Raw genomic sequence first — 22105 nt, 5'->3', positions numbered from 1 at the left:
TGAAGTGACGTGTGGCTCTGAATACCAACTTGTGTTCAGGAGCTGACACAAACAAAGAGACGACCTTGATGCGTTCAGGGTCAGAACCGGGAGGGGAAAAGTCAACGTCTTGGCCGTCCAACTCATGACAAAGAGATAAATGCTGAAATTACAGTCATGCCCGAGTGTTTTTTTGAACCGGTTTCAATTTTGCAGGGCGCAACAATGAATCAGACAGCAGCTTAAGCAATTAACAAGCGGAGACATTATGGTAATGAGTGCGTGGAGCTTGTAAGGTCACTGTCGTCGTGCATGTTAAGCCACGACTCGGGGCAGGGACTCTCCGCAGTCACATTAATTGACGGCAGCATAAAGGAACGAGGGGCAGAATGAGTTTACCTGGTTTGTCACACACAGACGAGACGCTGGGAAGAAGAAAAAAAAAAACATCGTCATTGGTTTATTTAATCGTGTTCATGATTCGAGGCAGCGGCGCAGAGGAGCTGTCAGTGAGAGACGAATTAACCAGGAACAGAAGTGAAATAATGAAATCAGACATGTTGGAAGAGGTCATTCAGAGTTACAAACACTCTGATTAAACTTCACAGCACATTTCAAACCGCATGGAGACAGTGTAAGGTCCTCAGTACTCAGAGTGTCTTCATTATGTTCGGCTGTGGATCAGGAGTTAGAGGGGATTCTGTCAACCTGCATTTTCAAGGTCAAGAGTAAAATTTGACACAGGATGATTTCAAGGGGGTGTTTAGTTTGTTCTCTTTAAAGTCTTTATATGTGATTTTTCACACTTAAATGTAATATAAATCAAGTATATCCTCTGAAAATAACTCTGTGAGTCATGACTGTCTACAATGGGTGTAACACCCGAGTCCCACTGTCTGTGATGTTTTCAGAGTCCTATCTTCACTTTGTTTACATCGCCCGGACGGCCGGCTGACTCCTCCCCTCGTGTATAAAAGTTGTTTAATTGAGGGACTAGAGAAAAGAAGAATAACATACTGTACTCACTGCTTAACTGTGTTTCTAGATCACGCTCATTTCAGGTAAATTTACATGCAGTGTGAAGATACGAGCAGAATAAAGATCGCTAGCATTAGCATGCTAACACAACAATGCAGCGCGAGTTGTTTTGGTTTCATGCTGGTGCTCAAGGGCGACATGGGCCTTGTTTTAACATATTTTTGGTTCTATCTTACTAAAGCCATTCTCACATCAGCTCACTCTGACTTGCTGCAGGAGAAACTCCGGGTGAAGTCCGAGTGAAAAACTTGACCGTCTGCGTTCACACATGCAGTCTTTCAGGGTGAAAGTGTGTCCACTTAGAGTCGTTGCTTTTGTCACTGACAGGTCCAGATTGTTGTTCTGACACCATCACAGGAAAAGGATCCCTTCAGAGATGAAGCTGTGGTTAAACAGGAAGAGGATTTTTTTAATTGAGAAGCACCTCTTTGCTACACTAAGTCCCTGCAAACCTGCTGGACTCCAGTGGAGGAAAACAACACTTATTGATTTTGCAGAGCACTCTTTAAGTCGACAATGCAGCACAAAAAAAACTTCAACTGAAGCGATCAAATCCAATAAACTTAGAGCCGGCTGAACGCCGAATGCACAGGTGTAGGCGTTACCAAGTTTGATGCACCAGTGACTAAAGCTCAACTGTGTGGTTCTGGATCTAAAAACCCATTCATTATCTCCATAGTGGATTTGATTATGAGCCATGATGTCACAACCATCACAGGTAGACCGACCACGAGCGACCTGAGTGAGAAACGATGGTTTATGTTCCTGTAGGAGACACAAGACATCAACCTCGCTTTAAGAAAAACAAGATTTATTCACGATATCGGGGAAAAGAACTACACTACCCACGATCGTGGAGTGTCACAGCGACGTCTCTGATTGGTGGAGCTCGCTGTAACCATGGCAATGTTTCCCATCCCTTGCGAACGGATAGTTTCAAGCTAGCTAGTTTGTTAGCCAATAGGAAATGTAGTAATCATATATTCAACAACACAGACTACATATTAACAGTACAAACACTATACCTACGACTAAAGTTACATGAAGAAGAAGTGGCATCATTCGCAATGGATTGTGGGATTGGTAGTTCCTTGACTCCAGAAAAAATAACATGTACACAGTCTTGTACCTTTGCCTTTTTCTCCTTTTGTCAATGCCGTTCATGCACTGAATCAACTGTACTATAGTCACCAGTATTGGGCTAGCTTGTTGTCATGGTTACAGGCGTCAATGTCAATTATATAAGGATTTTCTGAAATGTCATTGGAGGATTTGAACGGGGAAATATAACTCAGGAAAGAGAGACGCGGAACAAATGGGAGGCCACTGTTGAACTCTTTGAAAAAACAGTATAGGCCAATTATCATGAAGTCAGATTCAACGTGTGAATGTATCGGCCGTTATCGTCTAACTGAATTACATTTTGGAGGGTTTTTTTTGTCCGGAAAATACATTTCAAAGAGGAAGAAGAAAAGTCTTATGTAAGATTTAAATTGTACGTAACAGACACTCTGTATCCAAAGGCGTTATCAGAGTCTAATTTCCAGCACTTTTCTGTGAAATGATGGTGCTGATGGAGAAGCGGTGCAGGGAGGAGAGTGAAGTCTCTGACTGCTCACTCAGAGCCATCCATCACCGTCTGCACGTCCATAAGTTATAGGCGCGCCAGCAGTTCACTACTTAAGCACACAACACCGTAAATACAGCGCACAAATGAAGCCGTTAATCAAACGTTTACGGAACCTTCCGACATGTCAATATGCATTAGCTGCTGACTGATTGCCATTTGTCTAATTAATCAATCCCCACCTTCAAACTCATATGCCATTAATCCAGTGATGAGCCGGGTCACAGCGCTCCCCTCACACAGATAAATCTTCCCCCTGTCGCTTGATCCAAAAATAACCACGCAGCGCTGCTTGCTGATGATGACTCCACAGAGACGGATATAGACACCAAGACGACGAGCGGGGATCTTTTTATTTTCCCTTATCTTCTGCACTTTAGACATCAAATCAACTGCGTGTGTAGCTGCTAGCGCCGGGAGCTAGCATCCATAAAGGCATGCTTTGTGTGTGTGTGTGTGTGTAGAAGAGGTACAGTTATTATACCCACAGTCCATTTCAGGTCTCAAGTGGAAACAGTATTGATTGAGCCACAAATCCAACAAAAGGGGGCTTAAAGTGAGTAACACCCACTCTCTGATATCAATCCACTGACATGACTCAGCAACGTCTTGCTCTTTTGGGAAAAAAAAAGAGGAATGTGTTCCCCAGAGGTAAGCCTCTGTTTTCAATCACCAGCCAACATGTTGCTGCTTACTGCGGCCGCCGACGCTGACGCCGACGCCGCTGGTGCTGTCCAACTGGAATAAGACCAAACAGGCTCCATCAGCCTCACGTTTAACACCCCCAACATCCACCCTGCCTCCCATCACCCACTCTCTCCGTCCGTCCGTCTCCTTCTTCTTCTTCTCTTGTTTCATTCATCTCATTCCTCTCCTCTCCTCTCCGCTGCTCGTCTCTCTGGCGGTTAGACTTTTTTTTTTTTGGCAGCGCTCCCAGATAAGAGTGGTGGAATGAAAAGCAGCGTGGAGGAACAGTTATTACAGGCAGTGTGCTCTGATCAGAGAACTTTCAGATCACAGTGACTGAGACTCTTCTTATCACACCCGCAGCTCACGACTCGGGGGCACAGAGGTTTTTTTTTTCTCTCCTTCTGACTCCCCGAGGATGACGAGGGGGGGATATTACAGGAGGAGAAGCCACATGCACATCCAGCCTAACAAATCTATTATGTCCAGAACATTGCTTTATATTTACAGCGGCTTCGTTGTCTGTGAAATACCAGAAAACCCCCAGCGGAGAAATGTGGAGAAGTTTGTGGATGTGGATTCATGAATGTTTTGGTTTTGAGATGTTGCATCAGAAGAGCTCTGAACCCACAGACGCCTGCAGCATCTTTCAAGGATCTCTGGAGTGTTGTATTTGTCACACATCTTAAGGGACAGACAGGCCTACTCTCCAGTCAGTAATAAGACATTTATATTTCATCCAGATGTTGAAACAGAAATAGGCTCTCAAACGCATTTTTTAAAATATTTTATATATTGTAATATCTTCTTATACTGTATTATTTAAGTTGTTGCTAGTTCTGCTTTATTTCCTTGTTAATTGTTTAGCACCAATACACCAAGTCAAATTCCTTGTATGTGTAAATGTACTTGGCAATAAACCCTGATTCTGATTCTTATTCTTATTTTAAAGCATTTTAAAGTTTTTTGCTTATCATCTTGCAGGCTAATCTGACTAAGCATGTTACCTGTAATTAAATCACAGTCAAATCTGTTCATTTTGGGTTCATAGCGCTGATTTCAGACTGATTTCAGCTGACATGCAACTTGTGAAGTCAAACAGTCAGTCAGTGGAGACAGATGGACAGACGCTCTACAGCAGTGGATCAACAGTACACTGGTAGTTGGTGTCCATCAGAGGAATACTGATATGAGCTTACAGGACATTAAACTGGGACCTGGTTAGCCTCGAGTGTAGCTGGAACCATCAGGAAAGATCATCCAGACACAGTTCATGGAGGAGGAGGGGAGATTAACCACGCTGTGTGCTCATTGGTCGTACAAAGGTAAAGCATCTGAAGCATCACAAGTCTGACATTTTTCGTCGTCTTAAGCTGAAATTGATTAATTAAAATCATGTTTGTAAATGTTCTTAAGTGTAATCAAGCTGTCCTTTTATTTACTTTTTATCACTATTTTCTGAAGAGTGGAGGAGAAACTGGGGCAATCGTCCTCCTGCTTTTATAGATTTCCTAAAAGAAAGCGACTGAAATAATAAAAAGATTGTTTCTCTAAACACACAAGAAGACAAAGCCGGTTAAAAGATGAAACGCATCATCAACTTACATTTCACGGATCGGAGATGAAAAGCTGTTCCACCACAAATACAAAATATAAAGATAGGAGAAGAGCCACCATTATGAAACAATGATCAATACAGCTCAGCGACCAATGGGAGGCCACTCTGTGCAAAGAGCAGATTAATGCCATGTCATGAAAACTCATCTTTGACAAGCGCTCATGGAGCCACTCTGAGCTCATCCACACACATCCACAGATGGCCATGATGACTCAATCATTCATGACTCGTTCATTCATTCTGTGTCTGAGACTCACGGTCATAAAGCCGTCCAGTAGACCAGAGTCAGGTTTGGGCGGAGCCTGCAGGCGCTCCATGGACCATTTCTCAATGATGGAGGCCACCTGGCTGTTCTCCGTGTTGAGGATCCTGAAGCCCGTCATGTTCACACCACTGTATCGATACGGCTCCACGTCCAGAGCAAACAGATCCTGTGGAGAGAAACACATCGGAGACAGGTGTGAAATGTAACTCACATCTACGAAGGTTGTGTTTAAAGGTCACATTGAAACTTCACATTGTTTCTCTGACTCTAAAATGTGTCTCGAGTCCGTCTACAAACCCTTCAAAATTATTTTTAAAAAGTCCATCCGCTCCGTCTTTAGCCTGCTCCACTTTTCAGAAAATGTGTGCTCAAACAGGCCGTTTGGAGATTTTCCCTTCATGACATCACAAAGGGCAGTAGCCCCTCCCCCAGGTGGGTGACACTTCCACAGCTAGGTGTTTGTTCTGCCCTCTGAGTCTGACTTCTTACCGTAAACAATAGGACATGGAGCGAGAAAGCACCGAGTACACTCAAGCCCTTCCACAGAGGGGGTGTGGTCAGACACAGCTCATTTACATATTTAAAGGTACAGACACAGAAACAGCCTGTTCTGAGCAGGGCTGAAATAGAGGGGTTTATAGACATGATCAAATGGATATCATGATAGTTAATAATCTTGTCAAATATTTCACAATAAGCCGGTTTCAGGACACACTAATCTTTAGTCCAGACCGTCCATACCATGCTGGACAAAACAGTCAACAGAAAGCAATAAAGGAAAAGCTGGCAGGAAAAAGGCCGCCATATGTGTCCTCAGTAGGGCTGCACTGTTCACTCTGCTGGGAGAATTAGGCTGTCAGCTCTGGAGCCCGGGTGCCAAACACAACAGTGGGAAATGACAAGAAACCCCTCTGCCTGCTCTCGTTGTACCGCCCCTCCCCCCTCCCTCATTCATGTTTGGATTTTACTTTTCATCTTTCAGAAGACACCAGAGGGATTTTTAATTATCTAAATTCTACCACGCTGAACGTCTGCAGAGGAAAGAAAAAAATAAAATAAAAAATGAACGTTTAGATGTTTCATTTCAAACCCCCAAAATGATCATTTTAGCTGCAGTGATGAAAAGCACAGACTGTTAAAAACCTGAATTATTCCATTTTCAAAAGAACTTGACATTAAAAAAAAAAAAAAAAAAGTAAAGGACAGGATGGAGGCGGATTCTCAGAGAGAGACTGAGAGTGTTTTTGATCCGCAGCAACAAGCAGCCTCTTCAGGATGAGAGAGATGGAGCCTCAATAAGAGTTTGATTTCCAGTCCAATCTTTGACCTGGAATATGAACTCATGCAGGCATGAAACCAAAAAGGACTCTCCACTGTGTGTGTGTGTGCATGAACATGATTTTAGTTTTATTGTGTGGATGAAGGAGGGTAAATCCAGAGAAAACCAAAGCTAAAGGTATTGACCCAATTTCTGTTTCATAATGACAGCCCTCTGCAGACTTCTAGATAGAAATTTAAGACACTTAAAGGGAACAAACCCTCCTCCTCTTCAACCAGTTTAAATAAGTCTCAGAGCTCCTCAAAACATGTGTGTGAAGTTTCTTGTTCTAAATCCACTCTGATCCTGTATTTGATCATGTCTATAAACCCCTCTATTTCAGCCCTGCTCAGAACAGGCTGTTTCTGTGTCTGTACCTTTAAATATGTAAATGAGCTGTGTCTGACCACGCCCCCTCTCTGGAAGGGCTTGGGTGTACTCGGTGCTTTCTCGCTCCATGTCCTATTGTTTACGGTGAGAAGGCAGACTCAGAGGGCAGAACAAACACCTAGCTGTGGGAGTGTCACCCACCTGGGGGAGGGGCTACTGCCCTTTGTGATGTCATGAAGGGAAAATCTCCAAACGGCCTGTTTGAGCACACATTTTCTGAAAAGTGGAGCAGGTAAAAGACAGAGGATAGACTTTTCTCATCATTTGTAGACGGACTAGAGACACATATTAATGTTAGAGGAACATGGTGAAGTGGATTTTGCAGAATATGTGACCTTTAAAGACCCTGCCTGTCTTTGTGTAACCTCGTCACATGTTTTGTCCTTAAAAAAAGTGATAAGATAAAGTGACTTTTAAGATGAATCTTCATATTAACTCCCACATTTTATTATCCATTTTATCGTGTAGGAATTTTGTATTTTCTGTGCAGGAATGTTCTATTAATAAACCAAAAGTGCAAACCAAAAAATGGAAAAATAAAAGCATACAAAGAAAACGCAGGAAAGAAAAACGGCAGAGGAAGATGGAGAGTATTTCCTCTAACAAAAATGCAAAAAGGAAAAAAAAAAAAGAAGAAGATTGATGTTTTTCGTTTCTTTTGCTGTGCAGAACATAAAAGAATGATCCAAGGTAATACATGTGAAATGAAAAGCTGAAGAAAATCAAGATTGAAGAGCAGCGGTATCAACAAAATCTACATGGGGAGATACTGAGGTCTGAGTGAGATCTGATGACAGAGTGAGTGTGCAGACACGCCTTCCTCTACTTACCAGTGTGGTGAAGATATAGTGATAATACTCTGTCATCATCCCCATGGCCAGAGCCTGAGACAGAGAGAGAGAGAGAGAGAGGGGGGGGGGGGGGAGAGAGGGGAGGAGGGAGAGATTTATAACGGCATAGAGAGGCAGATATAATATTTTGTCATATTCATCTGTTTGTGTGGCTGCAGAAGCATGTAATGTGAAGAGGCATATATTCTTCTATAGTGCTGCAGCCACGGGCTCAGATAAGAAACAAACAGGCCGCAAAGAGAAAAACAGCTAAATAAAGCCCAAGACAGGCTCAGTCTCCAACAGTTGGCATATGAAGGGAACACAGAGGATTATGCATAATAATATAAATGTGGGACATCTGGGAAATTGACAAGAACATATATTAGGATGTGAGGCTACATGTATGCTAATGCAGCTCTGTTATAAAATGCAGAACTCCTGCTGGATTTAGGCTTCACTCCACACTACATCGAGGCAGTGCAAGAACAAATGATTCCAGCTTCAACTCCAGATAAATTGTCACCAGATACCACTTTCATGATAAAGGCGACAATCAATCGTCCAATCTCTGTTCACACTCCTCCATTCAGAGAATAAAATAATGATGTTAATCATCCAAATCGAGTGTTTGCAGGTGTTTTTTTGTGCTCAAACATCCAGTAGAAACTTGTTTTTGCATTAAAAGGAACTAGTCAACGTTGGTGGGGATCCAGATTTGGATGCTCCCGGGGAGATAATCCACATATCAGCATCTGGGGAGGAGCAGACCCCTGGGCAGACCCGTAACAGGCTCGAGGGATTACATGTGTCCCCCTGTGATCTCCCAGGAGGAGTCGCAGCTGGGGAGAAGGTCGTCAGGGCCGCTGTGCTTTTCACTACAAGTTAAGGCTGGGGTATCAGCATGATCTTGAGGGGAGTGATATGGTTAAAAATGTACATCATTAATGGTGAAAAATACAAGATGTACACCTAAACAGTGTCACAAAGAAGAAAAATCAGCAACAACAGGAGTGAGTAACGTCTGCGGGATTCTGCTTAGACGGCACACGGCCACTTCAAAATACAACGCTCTGCAGGTGAAGAAAGTGAACGAGTCCTAGAGGAGAAAAAATAAACTCAGGGGCAGGACAAGTGCAGGAAAAAATGAACTCCTTTATCATCCAAAACTGAGGAAATTGTTGACACAAAGGTTGGAATATATATCAGTTAAACGAACGTCATAGATAGTTGGAGTGACAATGTTTTTTTTTTGTTTTTACTGACGTCTTCTTTTTGTTTTTAAGTGGACTAGAAATCTGTGGATAGGAAAAATAACTCAGAAAACCTGAACACTAAAGGAATTCTTTACTCAAAAACATGTACCTCCAGCGTTCAAAAAATCATGCGGATGAAGAATGTGCAAAAAAACCTGCAGTTCCTCTAGTGTCCACTTGAGGCTCGCTGCAAAAGTCGAGCAATCCCCATTAAGACCCATGTTAAAATATTGATTTTTAAAGCAGAATTAAAAATGTTTACAGACTGGTTTAAAAAACCCTTCTGGTCTCTATGGCTCATTTCTGTAGCGGTGAAACTTCACAGAGATGATTTTGATTTTATGACGCCTAATAGCTATTTGTAAATTAGCATAATTTGGATTCTTCATGCGGCTAAGTTGACCCAAATTCCCTCCACCTTCTAGAGCTCGTGGACGACTGTTGTGTTTCACAAATAGAAAGCCAGTCACTCTTTGACAAGTTTGTATTCAGTTCTAGTTCCCATTTAGTCTTAACATACCATGTATTGCTTCCATTCTGTTTCTGCAAATTTCTATAAAGTTTAGAAACAATCTTTGATGGAGTTTTTTTGTAAGCACCAATCAGAGTTTCAATCACCTCGCAACCTTCAGCTGAGATTTCTTTTCTTATTTCTGTATCATAGAAATGTCTGAGCTGTAAATACCTAAATAGGTCCCCATTCTCTAGCTTAAATTCTTGTTTAAGTTTCTCAAAAGTTTTAAACCTTTTTCTCTCTATGAGTGTACATATAGCTGTTCCCTTTTCACCCCACTTAGCAAATGTATTATCCATCACTCCAGGTTTAAATCTAGGGCTCTTTCTGTCATTTCTAAAAATTAAGAGACATCTGAGGAGACATTGAAAACATCCTGAATGCTGAACACTGAAGATGAGCTCTTAGAAACAGGCTAAGCTTACGTTAGCGTTAGCGTCAGCTCAGCTTGCAGACCCCACTGAAGAGCAACAGAGACACTCTGATCTAAGACGGGAAACGGCTTCATTCAGCTTCACTCTTCACTTTTAAAAACGAAGTACAGCATAAGAAAGTTACAGTTATATATAGTTATATAAGAAGATATAGTTTTATGTAGTTCAAAGCTAAGTGGGTAAACTTTTATAAACTGAATGTCGCACATCGGAGAGAAGCTCTTTATTAAAGATCTGCTCTGTCAGCTTCATTCTTCTCATTTCACGTCGATCATATTGATGTCATTTTACAGGATCCTAGTTCCTATGAGTCAGACTTTCCTCTTCTCTCTCTCTCTGTGTGATGTCGTCGCCCATCACACCGAGCGACAGTCGTGAGTAATCCAAAAGGTTTGCTAACAGAGAGACGTACTCATTTACACCGTTACAGAGGCAATCCGTCTCTAAGTGCAGCTCAGGGATGAGATGTTTAAGTAGAAGCACAATGTTCTGTGTTATTCTAGTATCATCCAGGATGTGTGTGTGTGTGCGTGTGCGTGTGTGTGTGTGTGTGTGTGCGCTGGCTGTATGGCACTATACGATGGTGTCTCTCTCTTGCTGCTGTGTCAGACTCGTTTAACCAGCCTGAATCACAGATGAGGACTGTGGAGACGGTGATTAAACAGGCCGGGAGGATAATGGCTGCTGTTGATTTCAGGTGGGAAACCTTGAGGAAGCTTCCAGCGTTTCTTCAGAGGTCCGACCCACTTAGCGCTGACTCACTCGCTGTGATCGCCTGGACCTTGTGATGACGCAGATCGCCGTAAGCCTCTCAGAGACTCTGTGTCTATATTCTGATTTCTTTAATGTTTCTTACAGGCGATGGAAACAAATCATTGCAGGATCACATTGAGCTCAGTTATAATAACTGTTTTAAAGTAAGTGATAAAGGATCTCTTGGATTTTGGTGAAGCGTTATAAGGTATTTAATACTCCATGCAGCTAGTGATTGGACATGGACCTTGTGAATATCTAGATCATTTCTGGATATTCTCCTGACCTCCGCACAGCTGCAGACTATCCCTGATAGGCCAGAGGGGGGGCGAGGGGTCTCCGGAGGTAAGAAAAAAAAAAATCGGAAGTAGCCGACGAAGCAACAGTCCGCTTCATGGCGCTATAATGAGAATTTTTGTCTTTCTATCAATGCTACGTGTAGTTGAAGAGAATCTCAATCTGAACTAAAGAGTGGAGAAGAACATCCTGGAGAACAGGAAACATAATGCAGCAGGTTCATTAAAGCAGGGGTTCCCAAACTTTTCAGCCCCTGACCCCCAGCATAACAGTGCAAGAGACTATAGGGACCCCCATTGTCCCTGGAGGTGGTTAAAACACTTAACGTTGGGCACAGCCACGTACACTATTAGGTCTATCCAAACACTGCTGTTAGAAGACCACACAATAGCCCAAAGACCATCATGCTATTTTTTTGAAATTCATTGAAAGAAACTACTTTTTTTTATGTATTTTCACAATAATATGAAATTTTAAATCATTTTCCATTTTTTACATGTTTTTGGAAGGAATGTCGCGACTAACCTAACAGTGGTTGCGACCCCCACCTTGGGAACCACTGCATTAGTGCAAGGAGATCGTAGCAGTCCCCGTGCAGACAGTCTATGCACCCGACAGCAGTCACACAATATAAAGGTCACCACCCCCTCCTATTGGCTCGAGGTGAATTCTCCTGATAATATCCTGCTGCGTTCTCACATCAGCTCACTCTGACTTTCTGCGGAAACGATACTAGAGGTCTGACAGGAGAAACTCCGAGATAAATCTGTCTGTTTGCGTTCACACATGCAGCTCTTCAGGGAAACATCAGGAGTTTTTCAGGAATTTTCAGCAATTGTGAAAACCCTGTAAGTGTCGACTTCACACCTTCACAACAAGCAGTTTGCATTATTTGCTCACCTGTTTCTGAAGTCTTTTTCTAACAGTACAGTTAAGGACAATGTAAAGTGAGCCGGGTGTTATCGTGAAACTGAACGCCAACAAGGTGAGCAGGAACTCGACCAGAAGCAGAGGGGGGTCTGGTGTCACCCTGAACGGGTTCCTCCTCCATAACAACCCGCTCACTTTACATTATCCTGCTCATTACACGGCTAAAAAATGACTATACTTCTTCTATTATTCACACTGCAGACTTGAGTCTTCATTCTTTAATGGACTGAACTCCGGTCAGCTCGTCGGTGAACATTTCTGCATGAGGCACAAAGGCGTATCCTCATTAATTATTAAAATCTCCAGACACGCCGACAGGATCAGACAGGATCTTTGTTAACAAATGTTCTGTGAGCTCAACATCAAACATCAAATACAAGAAGGCTGTAAACATTTATTTCATCTTTTCTCTGCTGGAATCTGCACTCATAGTTATATACAAGAAATATTATAACTCCCACTCCCTGTAGCATGAGCGTGTGTGCTTGTGTGTTTGCACGTATTGGACAGAACCCACATTGAAGCGAGCCGACTCGATGGAGAGCTGGGTGTCAGGCTCGCCGTCCCTCAGCCCTCTGCGACATTAACCACTCAATTAAAATGTATCAGCGTTTGAAAAACATGTTTAGCTGAGCGGTGGGAGCGCTGCTGTGCTTCCCTGTGTGTCTGACGGGCAGAGAGGAAGTCTGTTATGAACTTGTTTAAGTATCTGCTCATCTTTCTAATGCGTCTCCTCAGACAGCAGGAACACTGCACTGCACCACAGACTGTTTCACTGTGCTCTTAGGCGCCGTCTCTTTCTGTGTCCTGAAGATAGGAATGAACCACCTGTGTGTCTGAACACACCTCACTTAAGACAAACACACCCACTGGGGCTTTTTTTGCTGTGTACTCAGTGTGGGCACGGGGTGTTAAAAGGACAACTGAGTCAAGTGGAGAACAGGAAAGACTGCAGCGCTTTGGGAGGAGATTCTTGGCACCGGGCTTAAGAGACGACATGTGTTTACAATCTGAACCATAATATTCCTAACAATTCAGGAGTTGAGTCCTTTAAGCTGCTTTTACCGATGAATCAGAATAAAGATATGGATTTTAGGCCACTGTGCACTGTGTTAAAAGTTCTCATCAGAAATCCTTTTTAATTAATGTTTACAGATATTTTAAAGCTGATTTTGTTTTTGTCCTCTGCAACAAACAAAGAATGACCATTTCTCACTCTTTATTAACGATGTCAGCTTGATTTCGTTCATGGTTTTTTATTCAATTTCACACTTTAATTACGTGTGTTTCATGTGTAAATTATTCTTACACAGCTAACTAATACACACAGTGGCGTGTACAGACTTTTTTTTAACCGGGGTGGCCCACTCATGCAGCCTTGGCATGACGTTTGTGGGCACACGCATGCAAATTACTTTAATTTTTAACTCTTTCTATCCCAACAAATGATTTAACTTGTAAGCAACACAGTTTGGTATCATAAGTCTTGTTAGCTTGATTCTTTGGGGACTCAAAAAAGAAGATGTTTGTGCAAAGTCACAAATTTAAATACTGTATCCTGTGTGCCTGTGTGTAGGCAAACATGTATGTGTGAGTTTTGCCTTGTTATTTTTATTTTTGTTTTGTTTTTTAATCTGTATTGCTCTCTTGTTTCATGTACAGCACTTTGGTCAGCTGTTGCTGTTTTTAAATGTGCTTTATAAATAAATGTGATTGATTGATTGACTTTGAAAAATTGCATGCAACCTGCATGCACGCTGTCTAACTTGCAATTTAATTAATTTATTGGAAATTTAGTCCATCGCAAAAAAATACGCTATGCACAAGTTTATGTTTGGAAATAATTACGGAAAGAGCAAAGTAATAATTTACAACTGAAAGTACGACCATTAGAATGTCGAAAACAGCCAGAATAGTTAATTAGTACTTAAGTCCCGCCTCTAATTAGGTTAACAGCTAATCATAGATTTGGATTTTTGGGGTGGCACCAGGGGTGGCCAATCAGATTTCAAGAGGGGCCCCTGGTCAGCCCTCTGGACACGCCCCTGTACACAGATATCACCTCTTATTTGAACTGTTTTGTTCAACAACAACAACATCAGTGGCCTCTGCCTGCCTTTTGTTCTACTTCATCAGAAATCAGATTTATATCGATCACCTCGGCGACTTTGTTGTTCTCCTCGGTGTGTCTCTGCAGAATCTGGGCGGTAATGAAGAGTACTTTGGACCTGTGATTTATTGGTGTGTCATGTAATGTGAAAATCAAAACAAGACAGTTAAGTCTTTCATTACCTCCCATTAGCAGGGTTTCTCTCTGACATTATTAATGAAAGGAGTCCTTGACCTTCCCCGGCAATCTAGCGCTCAGGCATTGATTAAAAACCCTGGGAGAGTGACGGAGCGCTGGGGGGGTGAATCATGTTGTCTTTAATATTTGATAAATCCTGCAAGACGGGGAAATATGAAGGCCTGTTAATTGAGTGACTCGTTGCACACTTCCTCTTTTTATTCCAAACGAAAAAAAAAATTTCCAGCTACGTTCAAAGCCTTTGTGTTAAAACGGAGAAAAGAGCGCTACCTTTTCCCTGCAGGCTGAATATGTTAAACACCTCTCAACACAAGCTGCAGGGTGAAGTGAAATCTTTAAACATGATCAATAAATTTTATTATTTTTCTTCCTTGCAGGAATAACGACGACTGAGTCTTTCTACCAGAGTGTTTTTTTGTTCTTATCAGGACTGGGAATCCTCCGACGTGGCACACACACACACCATCGAGGGAGATAAAACTAATTTATGAGCCGTATTAAAATAGCTTTTTCTGACTGACAGGTCCTTCAGGCGATGAGAGGCAGGTTTTACTCTCTCAAACTCACTGATCCCCCTAAATCTATAGACTAAAGAGGCATGTCGTTTGTGAGGAGCTGTGACCAGTTTGCTGCTAAATTGACTCATTTTGGATTAGAAGCTCAAATCGTTGGTGTGCAGCTTTCAACCGGGTTTAAATGATAAATACTTTTTCTTTTTTAAGGCCGGCCCTTCTCTCCATGCAGATCCTCTGAGAGGTCGAGGTGGGATTCATTCATTAAACAGGCTGCTCCATATTTAATGGATCTACGGTGGCCCTGAAGGTCTGCAACTGCAAAAACAATTCACTAAACACAGAAAACATTTTAATGGGATGTTTTTGCTTTTAATACATTTTATTTGATTCATGAAATTTTGTGTGTCAAGACATATTTTATGTATTTAGTGAAATGTGTTTTGTGTGTAACGAATTGTTGATTTGATTCCCAAAATATTTTTTTTCCATCCATTCAGTGGTGTAGTGCATTTTTCAGTCTCCGTTTCTAAATCTCCTCTGATTCACAACATTGTTATTGATTGACAATGCTCAGTAGGATGCAGCCATTTTTAGAATGGTGAATGGATGACCCTCCCTACTCTGTCTCTTATTGGCTAGTGTGCACTAAGTAAATATGGAGGAGTAGTCTTACATGTCTCTGTTCATAACAGAGGCTGTTTATTCTCTTCTGGACGGGTCTCTTTTAGAAAAAAAACGATTGGAGGGAGGAGGGGGGGAATTAAGAGTATACCCACTTCTTAAAGCACCTCTAAACTTCTGCATCCATCCATTATTTATACCACTTTTTCCCGTTTGGGGTCACAAGGACTGGAGCCGATCCCAGCTGTCATTGGGTGAGAGGCGGGGTTACACCCTGGACTGTTCACCAGCCAATCACAGGGCTGACACATAGAGACAGACCACCAGCCACACTCACAGTCACGGACAATTTAGAGTCACTAATTAACCTAAGGAGCATGTGTTTGGACTGTGGGGGGAAGCCGGAGAGAACCCACACATGAACGAGGAGAACATGCAGACTCCACACAGAGAGACTCCTGACAGATGGGGATTCAAACCAGGAACCTAACCACTGTACCACTGAGCAGCCCAGTAGTGTTGTGTTAGATAAAACTATTTTTCATTGTTTGAAATGTTTTTTTTATTATATTCTTATTTTTACTTTCGGTTGTTTCAACGTATCATTAAATTGTGTTTCATGAAAAGATTTTCCACTTTGAGGACTTTTTGTTAAATATTTTTCTGTGTTTAGTTAAAAGTTTTAGCTTTTCATCAAATTGTTTTGCTTTTAATGAAATATTTTCTCACGTTCATCAGATGTGTTTGCAGTTGACCTTCAGGGCCACCGTACATAACGTCCCCTTTTGGATCCACAGAGAGGATGTGAACAAAGACCGCTCGATGTGTCGGGGTGGGGGGGGGAGGGGGGCAGCGAGCCATTTTTTACAGCCTGCTATCTCGACCTTTTTTTCTGTTTCGATATGTTGTAATGTAAAATATCCAAACCATCATCTTGTGATCATCATCTCAAGATTACCATCATTAGGAGATTAATGGCATTATTATCTGGAGATATCAAAGTAGTAATTTTTCCTCTGATCCTAAAGGGGAAAAGTGTCATTATCTCAAGATAAAAGGCTTCTGTATTTCACGCTCTGTCCATCATGTGAGAGAGGAAAGATTCTCCACACACACACACACACACACAGACACACACACACACACACACACAGACACACAGACACACAGACACACACACAGACACACACACACACAGACACACACACACACACACAGACACACACACACACACACACACAGACACACACACACACACACACACACACACACACACACACACACACACAGACACACACACACACACACACACACACACACACAGACACACAGACACACAGACACACACACACACAGACACACACACACACACACAGACACACAGACACACACACACACAGACACACAGACACACACACACACACACACACACACACACACACACACACACACACACACACACACACACACACCTGCTTTAGAATCCCAGCAGCCATCTCGTGGCCACAGTCAAAGATGATGTGGAACTCTTTCCCCCTCTTCATCTCCTTTAGCAGCGGTTTAGCATCCTTGGTGTCTGCAGGCAGCTGCCGGATCTTTAACCGGATGTTGTACCGGGACGGCGCCTTTATGAGTTCTTGCAACCGAATCAATCCTGCAGAGAAAAAAAAAAAAAACACACACAAAAAAAAGAGTCTGAATGTTTTCTTTTGCTTTTAGAGTCGATGCTATTTAAAAAAAAATGGAGTCCATGCTCCATAAGTACAGCTCTGCTCCCAGGAGGACACTGCACTTTCTTTACAGTACATTTCAAACATATTTATCTTCCTGCAGTAATTGAGGTAACAACGGCTCCCGATTCATTTGGCAGCGGCGGTTATTATTAGAGCGCGGATAAGGAAGCTTGCAGGGTTTATTTCTGTTGTCGGTTCATTTCTAATGAAATCCATTTCTCTCTCCCCGACACCCTCGCCCGCCCTCTCCTGCCATCCCTTATCCTAAAAACAAGATTTTCTCCCTGTGTCCTCTTTCTTTGTCCTTTGTCCTTTTTTTTTTTTTTGTCCCCCTTGATATTACCCATAATGCATGTAAACAGTCTGTCAGGCTGCATCGCCTCGGTGTCCTGGAGACTTCTCCTTTCTATGCAGCTGTGCAAACACGTCTACAAAAGACACAAGAACGACAAAGACACATAGCAATACTGGAAATGACCTGACAGCATCCTTCATCATAGATCACAATGATTCTGTGCTCACTATTGATCCCTCTCCTCCTCATGCAGAGCGCTCTCTCTCTCTTTGTGTGAGAGACCTTTGTCAGGAGACGGACGTGCACTTCAACACAATCACACACGTCTTCACTTTGACAGATGAAGTCTCACTACGAGGTTCAGGTTTCTCTTGTCAGGAACAAACTGACACAGCAAAGTATCACGACACTTGTTTTCTTTATAATGCATCGATTTCCCCCCAACATCAATGTCCCTTTTTACCCCTTAAATTCCTGTAATCCTCCGCCCCTGTAGATGTTTCTGTTAGTATAGGCTGGCTCATTGAATCTAAAACAGCCGTGAGAACGTGAGAGATCTGACCAATCGGCAACCTCTGATGTTGAAAAACGAACCCCATTGCAGAGGAGCGATAATAAACCCTGCAGTTTGTTGAGTGTCTACTTGAAGCTGACTAAAAAAAACCCCAAGAAATTGGCCGGAAATTCCAAACCATTAGCATTATGCTACAAACACTTCAGCTACAGCAGAAGCCTTGAATATCTGAAGGCACTCCCTGAGGATAAACTGTCGTCAGATGATGACTGACAGTTTCTAAGAAGGAGGGAACTACTTGACACTGACAGAGTTTTTTTGTAAAGGAAGAATGGACAACTTTTTGATCCAGTAGATGTCGCCCTTGAGCACCATTGTGAAACCAAAACAAACTGCTGTTTGGCCACGCCTCCTCCATACTGAATCCTCCAGCGACACACCTCCAACCCCTCCTCCACTCACGTTCAAATTAAAACATAATTAAGCATCTACAAGCGCAATCGACGGACAAACTTGTCCTTTGCTTGAGCTGCAATCACCTGTGTCCTGCATTGTTGTGTTAGCATGCTAATGTTAGCGCTCTTTAGTTAGCTCGTAGCTTCACATTTCATGTAAACTGACACAGAATGAGCATGATCTAAAAACTCTTACTAACATCCAAATAATCAGTGAGTATGTTCTTCTTCTCTCTAGTTCTTGACTAAAACAGCTTTTATACACAAGGGGAGGAGCCGGCCGTCCCGTCCATGTAAACACAGCCCTGACAACAACACAGCCAGCGGGACTCGAGCTTCTCCCTCATTGTAGACAGTCATGACTCAGAGACACATTTACACAGGAGAGACTGGATTTCTGCTGTATTGATGTGTAACAAGTTCTTCCTTTAAAGATATTTTGGGAGACATTTTGCCAGCTGAAGAGAGTCAGGAAACTTTGGGAGGAGAGAGTTGGGGAAAAGATCTGAGGTTGGATTCCTGCGCTGGTGTCTATGGCCTCTGTACGTGGCGCGTGCAACATAACCGCTAGGCTATCCGGCGCCTTGCTGACAAAGATCTGTAAACAGGAATTATATTTACTTAAAAGAATCATGTGTATCCAAAAGAATAGACTATAGAGGATTATTTAAAAAAAAATCACCCTGATTAAAAATGTCTTCCCAACAAACAAAGAGTGAATGTTTAGATCTTCTTTATTCTCTTTTTAAATCCTCCTCTGCTCGCCCACTCCGACTGACTGCAAACACAGCTATAAATATCATCAAGTGTCATCCTGGTTTTAAGCCTCTACATAGAGACAGAACAGTGGATAGAGACAGAAATCAGAGAGGGAGAGACATGCGGGGAAAGAGCCACAGGCCGGATTTAAACCCGGGCTGCCCGCTTAGAGGACTGCAGCCTCTGTACATGGGGCGTGCAAACTACCCACTAGGCCACCAGTGTGTTTTTCTTATTGAAACAAAGAGTAAAACTAATTAAACGAAAACAAGATCATTCAAAAATACAGCTGATTGTAATACAGAAGAAAATGAAAACTGACTGGTCTCCATGTTTAAAAAAAATAAAATCAGTATTGTTCCCTAAATCTCCAAACACACACACCGACATCAGCCTGAACTGTGTGTGTGTGTGTGTGTGTGTGTGTGTGTGTGTGTGTGTGTGTGTGTGTGTGTGTGTGTGTGTGTGTGTGTGTGTGTGTGTGTGTGTGTGTGTGTGTGTGTGTGTGTGTGTGTCTACAGGCCACTGCGTCCCCAGCTGTCCAGCCCGTGGCATGATTTGTTTACTTCCTGCTTCCACTTGACTGCAGTGCACTGTGGGAAACCGGCTCGCTGCGCAGCCGGGGCATCAGCGGCGTGTTGCTGGTTTTCATTACATCAAACACTCTGGTGGCACGCTGATGATGATGACGACGATGATGATGATGATGATATCCTCAGAGTGTCGACCTGCGAGACACCCGCAGCGTTGCGTTTTGAAAGATCACGTAACAGAATGTCTCCTCGTCTGAGTCTGAAAGGGGAGGAGCTTAAAGAGTGAGGAGAGTTTGATTGGAGTCATTGTGAGTATTTCAAATTTGAACTAAAACCTTTAAATTGTAAAGATGTCAAGTATTTTTAGATGCTAGACTAGACTAGATGCTAAATATGCTGACTCATTGTTGGCCATTGGTCCAGGGTAGGACCCTTGACTTATGGGGGGGGGGAGTGTGACGGCCTTAGGGTTGGCCTCTATGCCTTTTAGTTCTTCCTCGCTGGCCTTGATTTCCTCATTGCAGGTAGATACAGGTGGAGTCTGAGAGTAACGCAGCACACCTGAGCAGGCGGCTATAAAGCAGACCAGCTCAGTCTTCTCACTCTCTCTCTGTCTCTCTCTCTCTGTCTCACTCTCTCTCTCTGTCTCTCTCTCTCTGTCTCTCTCTCTCTCTCTGTCTCACTCTCTCTGTCTCTCTCTCTCTGTCTCACTCTCTCTCTCTCTGTCTCACTCTCTCTCTCTGTCTCTCTCTCTCTGTCTCACTCTCTCTCTCTCTGTCTCACTCTCTCTCTCCTGGCCTGCAGACTGCCTTCAACATGTGTTTGTATTGTATCATGTTGTAGCCTTTATCCAAATGCTGTCCCGTCACAGCCTTCTCTGCTCCGGTCTGTCTTGTCTTGTCTTGTTTAGCAGGACGAGCAGTTATCAGTAACCCTGACAGTGGTTATTTGAACTGAACTTTTTGTGCCCTCCACTACGAGACATGGAGAAACCCCCGTGGGGGAGTGAAGGCTGGTGCACGGTGAGGGTAGAGTGCGCACATCCAGCCAGCGAGGCATTTTATTGATCGACGACCGTTTAGGACGCCCCTCGATTTGCCAGTCAAACGGGAAACTAACAGGTGTTGCATCGATGGAAGGGGACTGCTTCATATTTAACAGATTCTACCCCACGAGCAGAAACGTGCTCAAACTAGGATCAATATTGGAGATGCTTTTGAAAAATGGAGAGAGGTTAGAACACAGAAAGGTTTACAGACCCATGCAGAGCTGGATAAACACTGAAGCTTCAGAGTCCACCACATGGTGACCTGTGTGAGCATGGACTCTAGAGAGGAGGGAGGGGGGGGGGGATTTGGACTGCAGTACCCATTTTAAACACTACATCTCAGAGTTACAGATTGCTCCTTTAATTCTGCATATAGGAACTCTCTCTCTCTCTCACTCTCTCTCTCTCTATGTCTCTCTCTCTCACTCTCTCTCTCTCTCTATGTCTCTGTCTTTCTCTCTCTCTCTCTCTCTCTCTCTCTCTCTATGTCTCTCTCTCTGTCTCTCTCTCTGTATGTCTCTCTCTCTGTCTCTCTCTCCCTCTCTCTCTCTCTCGCTCTCTCTCTCTCTGGACAAAGGCTCAGAATCTGATGGAAACTGTCTTGTTTATAATATTCACAGACGACCTGCATCTCAGATGATCTAAGGCGCATTAAGATGACTAATTAAAAAAAAAGAAAAATAATTCAGAGGACAGGAATGTGTTCCTCGTTGACTCCAGTTGACGGCCTCTGATTTACTGGGCATGACAGAAGGACAGACGAGGGGACAGATGGACCCACGCTGATCCATTTAGTTCCCCCTATGATTTCACTGAGGGGGGACGCACCATGTGGAACAAACTGGTGATGTGCCCGAGCAGTGTGAGTGGAGGTCCTCCAACACGGCTGCAGCCTCAGCCATGAATTACATCGAGGTTGGAGACGTTCATGTTTTTATAAAGTCTGGTGTCCAGTTGCAGCAGCTCTGTGTAAGTTCTGTCTCATGTTCTGAAGTCCACACCAACCCTTTCATGTAAACTAGTTAGTAACTTAAGTTTAGTCCTACTAAGAGCTAGGTTTAAGATTTTAACTTTAACTGCTCATGCTGGTACTAACTCAGCTGGTGCAACACCTTTAGATGTAATTGTCCTCAATTAGCAATTATGTTCAAACATGGTTACGTTTGAAGTTATGCAGAGCTTGTGTAACTCAGAGCAGGATCTAAAATGTCCTCAGAGTATCAAAGTCAAAAGTGTCCCTCTGAAGGACATTTAGACTGACTGTTTGAATACAGAGCAAACTGAAGCTCACCTCATATTTGGAGACGATCAAACTGAGATCATTCTAACTTCTTGTCACCACCATAGAGTACAAATAATGAACATTAACTTTGCTCCAAGGTGTAAAT

At 42.9% G+C, this 22105-nt stretch overlaps 1 protein-coding gene across 2 annotated transcripts in view; it reads right to left on the bottom strand.

The window, feature by feature from the left end:
* Positions 1 to 22105, bottom strand: part of grik2 (glutamate receptor, ionotropic, kainate 2) — a 254379-nt gene that overhangs the window by 117745 nt on the left and 114529 nt on the right. For both annotated transcript variants that reach the window (XM_061049540.1, XM_061049541.1), the window contains exons 5-7: positions 16853 to 17034; positions 7753 to 7806; positions 5207 to 5380 (exon numbers count right to left, since the gene is read on the bottom strand). In XM_061049540.1, the coding sequence (XP_060905523.1) occupies positions 5207 to 5380; positions 7753 to 7806; positions 16853 to 17034 (410 nt within the window). The remainder of the gene's footprint in view (positions 1 to 5206; positions 5381 to 7752; positions 7807 to 16852; positions 17035 to 22105) is intronic.

Source organism: Labrus mixtus, chromosome 11, assembly GCF_963584025.1.
Source record: "Labrus mixtus chromosome 11, fLabMix1.1, whole genome shotgun sequence".
Lineage (NCBI taxonomy): Eukaryota > Metazoa > Chordata > Actinopteri > Labriformes > Labridae > Labrus > Labrus mixtus.
This window is presented reverse-complemented; position numbering and strand designations above follow the sequence as displayed.